Source organism: Hesperophylax consimilis, chromosome 4 (genome assembly GCF_061612785.1).
Source record: "Hesperophylax consimilis isolate HC1 chromosome 4, BYU_Hcon_1.0, whole genome shotgun sequence".
Lineage (NCBI taxonomy): Eukaryota > Metazoa > Arthropoda > Insecta > Trichoptera > Limnephilidae > Hesperophylax > Hesperophylax consimilis.
Genome location: NC_142839.1, coordinates 32,691,720 through 32,703,433, shown reverse-complemented (window position 1 = coordinate 32,703,433; position 11,714 = coordinate 32,691,720). Strand labels below are relative to the sequence as shown.

General features: G+C 36.7%; 1 protein-coding gene across 1 annotated transcript; it reads left to right on the top strand.

Moving 5' to 3' along the window:
- Positions 1-32: 32 nt before the first annotated feature.
- Elp5 (Elongator complex protein 5) lies at positions 33-1,077 on the top strand. The gene has a single exon (XM_089651701.1). It carries the CDS (start codon positions 219-221, stop codon positions 981-983), a length of 765 nt encoding a protein of 254 aa, XP_089507827.1. The 5' UTR covers positions 33-218; the 3' UTR covers positions 984-1,077.
- Positions 1,078-11,714: the final 10,637 nt, after the last annotated feature.

Sequence of the window (11,714 nt, the reverse complement as noted above, 5' to 3'; positions counted from 1 at the left end):
AAAACACTTTTTTTCTATGGTAGTAACTGTCAACGCCTGTCAAATAAATATAAATGACTGCAAATGTGCAAATGACTGTCAGTGAAGAGCAATTCATAGGTTAAAAACTTAATTTGTATAAAAAATAAACTTTTCTTACTGTTTTTCGTCGGAGTAAGTTAATCGATTAAAATCTGTGTTCTGAGACTTAACAATCGATTACAATATCGCGCATAAACATGATTGAATATTCTTCAGGAGTAATTTTGATAGAAGACTCTGTGAAGATAAACGTACGTAGTATACTTAAATATGTATTAACCAAGTTTACAAGCAGTTCGTACAGCATTTTATGCCTGGAAAAGACACCTGACAAATGGAAATACCTAGATGGAATCGTAAGTTTTATTTATTACGAAAACCCTAGCGAATGGAAAAAAATTTCCTCTACGTCATTTTCTAAAGAAAACACCACGGTTATTGTCGATTCAGTTAATCAAATGTCTGCATTGATAGGTTGGAACGAATGTCTCAGGGTCATTGATGACTTGAGCAAAAATAGATGTGTTAAAAACCTCATATTAGTCCTACATACCGATTGTTTGTTGTTCGGGAACAAAATGACGAAACAATTGAATCACATTGCCCAAACTTCTGTGGCAATTAGTTTGTCACCCCCAGAGACACATTATTTGTCAGTGAAAAGTAAATTACCAGGAGGAAAAATTAAGAAGTTTGTAGAAGAAGTATATTACAACGCTCTAGAAAATATATGGGTGAATAATAAAATTCAAAAGGATAAAATAAACGTAGTAGAAACTAAGACAAACCTACCTGAAGAAGTGACCTCCTTTAAGATATCGGTGGAAGGGTCAGCCAAGGCTGTGAAGGATGGAATGGTGCTCCCTTACACAGAACTGACAAGAGAAAGTAAAGTGGTTTACCATCATGACGCAGCTGACGACTGGGATGAGGAGGATCCAGATGAAGACTTGGATATTTGATTATTTTTATTTTTTGTTCTTATCTTTTTCTAAATAAAAAAATAATTACCTCAATTATTTATTATATGCCCTGTAATAATAACTTTTTGTTTCGGTTATACCAAGCCTGGGCCATAATTTTTTTTAGTTACATTATGTAAGTATAAATAAGAGATTAGAGATTAAATAAGAGATAGAAAATAATAATAAAGAGCTTACAGGGAAGGAACAATGAAGAACTCAGAATAAACTAGAAATGGTGTTGCGCGGGGTTATGAACAGAGCCATCTTAAGCCATGAAGAGGCCTGTGGGCATACTAAGTTTGGGAGCCCCTTTTGAAACCTGTTAACCTACAGGAAAACATCTGAATCATTTTTTCAATCATTTTATTGAAGGGTTTCGTGCGAGACATTATAAGCTACCTATTAGTTACAATACTAACAAAGACGCGGAAGAGCGCCACAGACCAATTTTTTTTCTATACTTGTGGGATACTTCTCCAATTGGGATAGATAGTAGGTATGTGGTGTGGGTGAAGTGAGTGGAATATGAATTATTTCATTTACAAAAACACATAAAAAGCGCTGGAGGTGAAATTTTTCCATGGTATTTCCAATTTGGGGTAGGTATGGGCGTGGATGAAGGGAGGGGAATATGATTTATTGCATTCACAAACATACGGAAAAAAACGCCGCAGGCAGAAAAAGTCGAAGGACTAACGAACAATTGCTTTGGATTTCTATTATTCGGAGATAATATTTTGTAAAAATCCTTTATTACTTTGGTAAACGAAAATATTTTAGAATTGTTTAAAACGGAATTCTTTAAAACATATTAGTTTAACAGGATAGTAGCCGAGTGTACGAATTCTCCAGATTCCCACCCAAGCGTCGTGAGTTCAAACTACTGCTAGCCTCCATCATTCTACAAGCAACATAAAAATGTGAAAAATATTTTTTCTGAGTTCTGTGTCCATTTTGTCGTTTATCATTTTGGCATCAGGGACCTCTCCGGCGTTGGGGCCTTACGGAAAATATGATGTATTATTTTCCGAGTCCTGTGTCCTCAATGTGAACCATTTTCATAGTATCCCCAAAGATGCCATATTCTGCCTCAAAAGGAATTTATTTCCTATCGGGGCCTCCTGTGTGGAGGACATCATCCAATACAGTGGCCACAATGTTAAAAAATAAAATAAAAATTGGTTCTTGGCCTATACCTTTCCTTATTCCCACACTCCAAGGTTGGAACCCTACGTCGAAATCCGGCCCTGACCTCTCGGTCAGGGCCGGATAAAGCGTTATGTCTACGTATCTGGCACTAAACTTGTATCATTTATTATAAAATATAACATATTTGTTGTTTTGACACCAGTTATGAATGTCTTTTTTTCCTTTAATTTTTTTACAATCTCGAAATTGTCTAGGGGGGCAGCTGCCCCCATGCCGATGCCCAAAGTAAGATGGATATTGATTTTTAATAATAAGAACACCTGAAATAGTAAATAAAACAAACTATTACATATAAAAGCAAGTATACATATACATATTTAGTACATACATGCATACAATGATAATAATTTTTCATGTGTAGTACAAACCAAATAAACAAAAAAAATAAGAATATACAAATTCGTAAGGTACGGAATATTTTATGTGATTTTTTTTTTAAAGAATTCAGTTATGTTATTTATTATTGAATTGGATTGAAATAATTTGCTTTTCGAAAATTAGCAAATTAAATATGCAACGTAAGTGGCAACTGCCTATGTAAATTACCCAACGTAAATGCATGTTAAATATAAAATAAATTGTAAAACTTAATTATAAGATGAAAACTAAAATTTTAAGTAAAAACAGAGAAATTTAAATACATATTTATATTAACTACGGATTGGTAAACTTGTACGTGTCAGCAAGTACAAATAAAAGTATATACATACAAAGCAAATATAAAAAATTTCACTGTTGGGAAGAATTAGTAGATTCCTAAAGAGTCTCCAGTAAAAATGTCTACATCGCAATCATTGTACAGTAGCGATGTGTAAGTTCAGCCGGATTGAGTCCTTGAGCCCGAGTCCTTTGCGGGAAGCGGGTCCTACTCCCACTCCTTTTCGTAATCAACCACTCCCAGAGAACTCGGTCTGGGACTCGGACCCGAATGCCTCCAATCAACGACTCCCAGAGAACCCGGACCCGAGAATGCCTCTAAGGACTTGGACTCGGACCCGAATGCCTCTAATCAACAACTCCCAGAAAACTCGGACTCGGGGTCTCGAACCCGAATGCCTCCCTCCACCACCGGCCTCGCGAGTCCTGCAGTGAGTGGTAAGTTCTGGTGGTGAAGACATCTTCTGTTTACCTGATTTACAGTAAGTGGATGTTTTGTTTATTGTTTAATATCTAGTACTTATTGGAGTTATTTGGGGTTATGAGTTGCTTTTCTAAACCGATGAGCTAATTAGTTAAATAATAATATCGACTGACATGTACTAATAAATCAATAATAGCAATAAATTATTTGAGTGATGTAAAAAAAAATAAGTTAAGTAATATTTAATTTAATTAGGTGTATAAAAATTAGGCTGTGACTGGGGTTTTCACTTTAAAAAAAATTGATTCTTACCCTAGTATTGTCGATAGTTTTATCAATCAATTCTGTTTCAGCAATCAATTCTGCCATTCGATACAATTAACAGCATTCCTCAAAATATTAGTATTGAAACAATAAGAAATGATTATTGCGGCTTATAGCCAATGAATTCACCTAGATTTTACCATTTTTGCAATATTTTTAGACTCACTAAGTACTCTAGGATGTACCTAGAGGTGCTACTAAGATATTGCAATACTTGCAAAAATTTGACGAAAAGCGCTCCAGTGGATGTTTTTATTTATCTTCTAAAAAACACAAGCCACTAAGGCCACAAGGCATTTTGAGATATTGCCGATTAGTTTAACGGTTTTTATGTAAAATCTCAATGATTTATCGCAATTCTTTGATGTTTTATATTTTTATTTTAGCCCCTCATATTTGTAGGCGCTAGGTACCTACTGTAAGTAAAAATTATTGTTTTATTTTAAAGTTTTATTTTAATTATCGTTCACTATTTTTATTTTTTGTGTTATTAAAAATACAAATTTCAGTGGTGTCTGTCTGTGTATCCGTAACTCTGGTTCAATGAACTCTAGAATATGGATTTGCTTTGATTTTAAAAATTGGAACTGATTGTCAACTGGTATTGGAAAGATTCAGACAAGCGATAAATTAGGTACCAAGATTATTTTATTCAATAATTGTTTATTTAAAATGGCTATCTTTTGTTAAAATTTTTTAGCTATGTCGTAATAGTGTTCATTCGAAAGGCAAATTTCTGGCAAATGTTTATTTTTAATGATCCTGAGACATATATATGTATATATTTGTGAAACCAAAAGGAAAAATATACAAATCAAGTATATAATATACACAAATCCTACAATAATATATTGAACAAAGTGTGTATGTATTGTAAAAGTAAAAAAAAATGGACTGGAATAAATAGATATTAAAACATGTTGTTAATTGTTAAAATTTTAATAGTTCAATGCTGTACCTAACTACTTCCTGACTTTGTTTTTAAAACATCTCGCCTTTACTGAGTTTCATTTGATAGAGGCTTCGACCAAGTACCTTTATCTATATCGATGGACAGAGATTATGAAAACGACAAATTCTCAACGACAACCGAAATTTATGTTACTACATTTGATTTATTACTGCTTACGCGTGTGCTAAAATTATCATCTGGAACTTGGAACCTAATACTACATCCGTTACGGCCTCGCATTAGCCGTAGCCCAATCAGCTGGAACACGACAAGACACGAATGGATTTCGTTGAACTTCGCCAAAATGTAAACTGCACAACTCGCGACTCGGGTGCGATGGGTGACGGGATTGACTCCGTGTTCTCGTGTGGGTCCGAGTTCTTGTGCGGGTCCTTGTCCTGCTACGGGTCCGAGTTCTTTCGCGGGTTCTATCCGAGTCCGAGTGCCGAGTCCTTGGCCGGACCCGTGCGTCCCGGTAGTCGCCCAGTACCCAGTCCGCACCCAAGAACTCGGACCCGGGACCCACTCCAAGAACTCGAGTTCTTTTAAAAGGAAGCAGTCCTCGGATGCCTCCGGAAAAATGCAGAACTCACCCACCTCTATTGTACAGCATATTAATTACTGGAGCAGCATTCTATTCAGCCAACGACGGATTAATGAAACAAATGACAATACTACAAAATAAGCTATGAGAATTATACTGAAGAAAAACAGATATACGAAAAACAAGAAAATGTTGAAGGAGTTAAATATCATTTAAATAAATTATTTACAGTACTTTCAACACATTTGTTCAGTTTGTAATGTTTTCTGCGTATTTCAAATGCACTACATATATACACCTTACTTTTTAAAAATAAATACTGTTTTAGAAACTAGATAAAATTATCTTTCCGGTGTATGCATTTAAAATAAACATTACTATTTCTAAATAATAAAATTTTAATATCAAACGTGAAAAATGTTGTCAAAAACGCTAACCACATTTTACTTAATTTTTTAATCCAATCATACAAAAATTGAGAGAATTCGATATTTCGAAAACACTTTCGTTTTGTTCGTACAATAAAAAATAAGAAATAATTTTTAAAGTTAAACCGATTGTGACGATGGCGGAGCGAAATATGAATTATTCAATTTGGCTATTTTTAGGATTTTGTAAAATTAAATTTTTTTTAACGAAAATAAATATTTGATGCAAACTGGAAAGAATTATTATTTCTTTTGCTAACGTCAAAAAAATTACCTAATTCTTAAATTCTTTTATAAAATTTGGACGCCCGGTCATATGTGACCCTGAAACGCTGGAGGGGTTATTACTTAATGATAATCTACAAAATAATGGCCATACATCAATTGAATTCCTAAGAAAAATTGAAAACCTGCAGCACAAACACACACATGAAACAAGGGAAAGAAATTGAATAACACTCCCCTTAAGAAAAAAAACCAAGTCAAATGTCGTTGATGTTGTGATGAATGTTGTGTTGATGTAGTGATGAAGATATTTTGCAAATTACCAGAAGAAGTAAAATTAGAAAAATAACTATTGAAAAAAATTCACTATGAAAACATGTGTGAGATTTATATTTAAAATGTTTTTTTAATAATTTTATAATTAATATTGTATGGAGGCTTGAAATTCCCGCAAAAGCAATAAATAGGCGTATATGTGGTAAAACCATGTATGATCGTGTGAGAAATGTGGAGATCCGCAAAGAGTGCAAGGCTGATGTAAGTTTAGTGAGTAAGATCAAGAAAGGGACGCTTAGATGGTTTGGGCATGTAGAGCGAACGAGCGAAGAAGGAGTGTAAGAAGAATGTGAATGGCAGCAAAAGTCGGGGACGCCCGAGGAAGACATGGCACGACCAAGTGAATCAGATACTTGAGTCGGGTCATGTCAAGAGTCAGAATAATAAAATAGTATGTGTGAGACAATGTATAAATGTGAATGAGGCAAGAAGTGTGTGCCAAGACTGAGTTGTTTGGCGGTCCATCCTCTCTGTCTACCCCTGCTGCGAAATGGCGTGATGGTTAGTTAGTTAGCAATAAATACACAAACCAGCCACTAGCCAAGACAAATCCGCTCCGGCCGCCTGACTAACTGCCAAACAGATGTTCGCTGACCTCCCGTTCCGGACCTCGTGTGCCCTTTTTATTTGTTTGAAATGTGTGTTCAAAACTTAGCGATGCCAGTGCAGTGGAGATAAAGCTCCCGCGTCCAGGCCGATCCATGTACGAATTGTATAAGGACCACAGTGTCAATGCTTTTTTAACTTCTGTTGACATCGCAAGTGATTTCAGTAGAAGCCACTCAGATGTTCCAGTGAAACCCAAATCGCCCGCGCCCCAAAATGCCGGCCCGCCGCGATTTACATGTTTTGGCCCTGCCATCCGTGTTCACCTGTTCACCGTGCAACCGCTCTACCAGCCTGTGAGATACTTTTGTTCATCCCGTAACTTGTGCCCATATTTACCTGTAATGACAAGACAGAGAGAAAGAGCTAGTCCTGTCCCATGGCATCCATAGTTTAGGGCTCCTTAACTGTGTGATTCTTAGTTAATATAATGATATTCTATGATTTTGTTTATGTAACCAAGAGGACTCCCACCAACAAGGTTTGAGGGCCCAGAAGATCACGCCTCCGCCACCTTGAGCTAGCCAAAAACCATGTTCGCCCCCAGTGGGTTTCCATACCAAAACCACGCTGCCCTCGGGTGCCTCCCGCCCAAATGTTTTATAACCATCACTGATCCCCGCCGTTTGCCACCACAACTAACCCTGGCGCACATTTTGGGGGCTTCAACTACCATAACTAACCCTGTTACCCCACGTATAATTGACCCTACCGCCTTAACCTACCATAAATTACAACCTATTTATTTAAATTAATTTTAATTTTGTTAATTTTAACACAAATAAATTAATAAAGTATTTAGGAAGATTTTGTTTCATCGCTATTAAGGAATTTCTAAATATGTCTACAACATTCCCAAATCTATTTATATGTGTGAGCCTGATAAGTTGTTTTGAAATTGTCACAGAAAAAGGTAGTATTTTGTCTCGTATTTCTGATTGGTACATATAATTTTTATTTTGGCAAGAATTTCAGGGCTGTCATCAGCTGTATCAATAATTAGATTTAATAGCACAAATTCTGGAGGTAATAATAAACAGATAATAATAATAATTATGCCTTTTTAACTATGTAATTACAATAGTCCAAGATGTTTAGTGAGTCTACATATTTACTCCATGGTCTAAGTTCTGCATAGTTGCCAGGATTACAATGGACAACATTGTGGTAATATGTTGTCCATTCATGAACTATCGGACTAGCTCAATCGGCAGAAGCTTACTTCTTCTTTGGCAGAGAGTACTTAAAGTCTTTCGACATGCACATGCATACGTATAGAATGCATACAGTCAAAAAGTTTTACGGTTCATTCCTTTTATCATATTAATAATGAACTTATTTTCGATTCCACTGGAATTTGGTTTTCTGAAGTCGAAGAACAAGTTTGAAACAGGCTGCATACAAGCAATGCATTTGTGTGAGTACATACTATCTTAACATCAACTCTTGCTGCGATACCTATAATAACAGCCGTCCAAACGGCTCGGATCTCTTGAAAGTTTGCGCATGCGCTCTACTGGCGGATGTGAGGTTAAATGAAGTTGAAAAGATTTGTTGAAGCTTACTTCTTCTTTGGCAGAGAGTACTTAAAGTCTTTTGACATGCACCAATTTAAACATGTAACTACATTTATCCAAAATAAGTTCCACTTAACTCATTGGAATAGCTATGTAGTAATATAAATAAATTTTGGAATCGATGGAACCAAGGTTTCGATGAAACAGTCCTTTTTATGAAGGCTTTGATCTAAGTTCCCTTAGATCAACTAAAAAAAGGAACTCCGAAAATGACTAAATAATAAAAAATAAATGCTAATTTCAATACAATTATTTGTTTTCAGTTTGGAGGTAAAGGATTGTGGGGATTTTGTGGAAAATTTAAACATCTCTTATGAGTATTTTAGAACATATGCAGTGGCAACCCCAGTCCGCATTTTGATTAGAACTGATGAAAATGTTGTATTGCAGGTTTTTAAATACCGGTAAATTGTTTTATCGGGTGCGGTCATGGACAGTGGCGGCCAGCTAATATGTGCTCCCGAGCGCCGAACATCCAACAAAATTTCCGACTTGGCTAATCACAATACGAAATTCAGTTCGGTTATAATATCTCATACAAAAGGTACCTACCTACTTAACGCACGCTTAACTTGCAGACTGACTGTGACTTGTGCCTATGTTCGTAGCAGTTCATTTTCGATTGCGATCCAAAATTTTACTGCTTTGTTTGCATATTCTGTGGAACAGTCGAAAGCGTGGGTACATATCGTCGCATTAATTCGTAGAATGCGTAACTCCCAAATGTAAAATTTTACAGAAGGCCCAAAAAACCTCGTAGTGAAAAAAAATGAAAGACGGCTTATTCTTTTTATTTATGTTTCGAACATATAATATATTTGGAAATTTATTTTCAATCATTAAACTTTTGTAAGTTAAGGCTTTCTATTTCAAATCGGAGTTACGAAGTTTACGTAAAAACCGAGAATGGAGATACGCATTTTACAAAAGATACATACTTTTCTGCGAACAGTTTTATGAACAACCTAGCGGAAAATTTGGGAGATAGGAATTTTACATTTACAAAATAAAACACAACAATGTATGTGTATGTCGAGGCAGTCTATTTAGATGCATTTTAATGATTTTAATGATGCGGAAGGTTATCGTTAAAGGAGTGGTAATTCTAATGTCTGTTTTAAGTCTTGTAAATGCTGGTACTTTTCCTTCCTTAAGGGATTAAATCTGACTCTCAAGTGAAATCTTCAAACTCTGGAGATCATTACAGATTCGGCGACGGTTTTGTGCTGGGTGAGATCTACACTGACCGGGAGTAGTCGTGTCAGAGATGATCGTTAAGTGACGCTTGGAGTTGATGAAGGAGATTGTAGAAGAATTTGATCTGACATTGTCGATCACCCTTGTTGTCCTGTAGAAATAAAACTGATGTACTTACTAGGGTTTGCAAGACCGGGGCAAAGAGTAGCCATGACAGGAAACGTTGTGAAAGAGACTCCTCAGAGTGTGAAGATAGGTGGGAGAGACTTGAAAGTGGAACTGGTGAGCAAACATGTGCTTTAAGCGTAGAAACTCTTCATGCTCAGCATCACTTTGGAGTAAAGTGAACGCTTCATCTTGCCCGGCTGGTCGATCCCGAGGCGAGAAGAAAGGACGTCGATAGATGCGTGCGTTCCTGCGTACAATGCAGGACAATTGACCCTCCACCATCATCCCATGAAGCGGGTAATCTTAATGTTGTGACAACCTGGAGTCGCTTGGCAGTTGATGTTACTCATTTCGGTAGGAAATGTTTACTCACATTTATCGATTGCGGTCCAAGTAGATTTGCCGTGTGGCGGGAAATCGAGTCAGATAATGCAGCTTCGATTATCAGACATTTGGAAGAAGTGTTTCGGGAAAGAGGCCCGCCCAAAGTAGTTCTCATGGACAATGGTACTGCATTTTGTTCCTACAGTGTTACAGATAAGTGTAAGAGATGGAATGTTCGTCAAAGATTTTGCGCGGCATACCGACCAGCTGGAAACGGTATAGTTGAACGACATCATCAAACAATAAAGAGAACTGCAGCCAGAAGTGGAAGCGATCCCCTGCAGGCAGTGTTTCGGTACAATCTTTGGCTGCAAAAAGTCAGGATGATCGAGGTATTGCGCTGTCTAGTATAGTTCACACTTCACACTCGTGGAGACACCCTTCTGCGCAAGTGAATATAGAAGAGGAAGTATTGACTGAGCTCTAAGTGGGCGATCTTCTTGCGGTTAAACCAGTAGATGGGAGATGCACATCGTGCATGGAAGGGTGACAGGACTTACTTCAGTCAACAACATCGAAGTAGATGGCATACCAAGACATGTGCTTGACCCGCGGAAGATGCCTGACAGAGAACGGACTGTGTCTGAGGAGAGACGAGATGGAATTGCCGCACGTTCCACCGTAAATATTTTGGGTTTGTTTGAAGAGGACAGTGAAGAACCGGATCCGGATATGCATCAGGAGGAGATCCACTTGCAAAGAGATGGTGACCTTGAAGAAGAGATAATCACAGAACAAGGACCTATTAGGTATTTACGAAACCGCAGAGGCACATAAAACAAGAGAGCTACGGCAGAGCGTCACCCGGTGCAGAAGACGTCAGTTTAGACTACAGATACAAAACACTATTCGTGACTTCACAATTAAAATTAAGGTTATAAAATGTTCAAAATTGATTAATCAACTTATCTCAGTTAATTTCACGGTAAAACTATTACACCGTAAATAAATTTCCTCAGTCAAAAACACAACAAGCGTGCACGGCTCACCGGCCAATACTGAATTAAGGAGTTACGAAGTATTCGCGAGTAAAAATGGCACCATAATTTTACGCAATTTTCTAATTTGTGTTTATCTAAAAGGTTAATTTTTTTTTAAATTTTCGAGTTTTACTAGTCGATGGGGGTCTAATTTTAACACCAGATGGCATTAAAAACGTATTTTCGAAAAATTTGGAGTTACGCAGTTTACGAATTAATGCGACGATATGTACTATTCTTTGCAAATATTACTATATCAAGGACGGTGTCCGGAGTTTTACCACCACATCAGAAGGAACGGTTTGTTCAGTAGAAACTAAAACTGGGTGATATTATTGTCGATATCGTGTCTTCAACCTACCATCTGCTCTTTTTCAAGCATACAAGATAAAACATGTCATTAAGAGATGGGTGATGTTCAGATTAGCTCTTAACAGTTTAGTCAGTTGTCAGGCATTGTTTGTTGAATTTAAAACCTTTCTTGCTCTGCGAAAGTTTTGAAGTTTAATTGCATATTATATCGATCATATATATCCATTGTTAATTAGGTATATCAATTGCAGGATATACTAACTTATGATTTCTTTTGTGTTTGTTCATCGTATAAATTGAAAATGTGTTTGAATGTGGAATATATTAAGAACAATAGGTCGAGTATAGAGACATCCTAAATAAAGTTCAGTTAAAAGGTGAACTCCGTGAAATTTACGCCCGCGT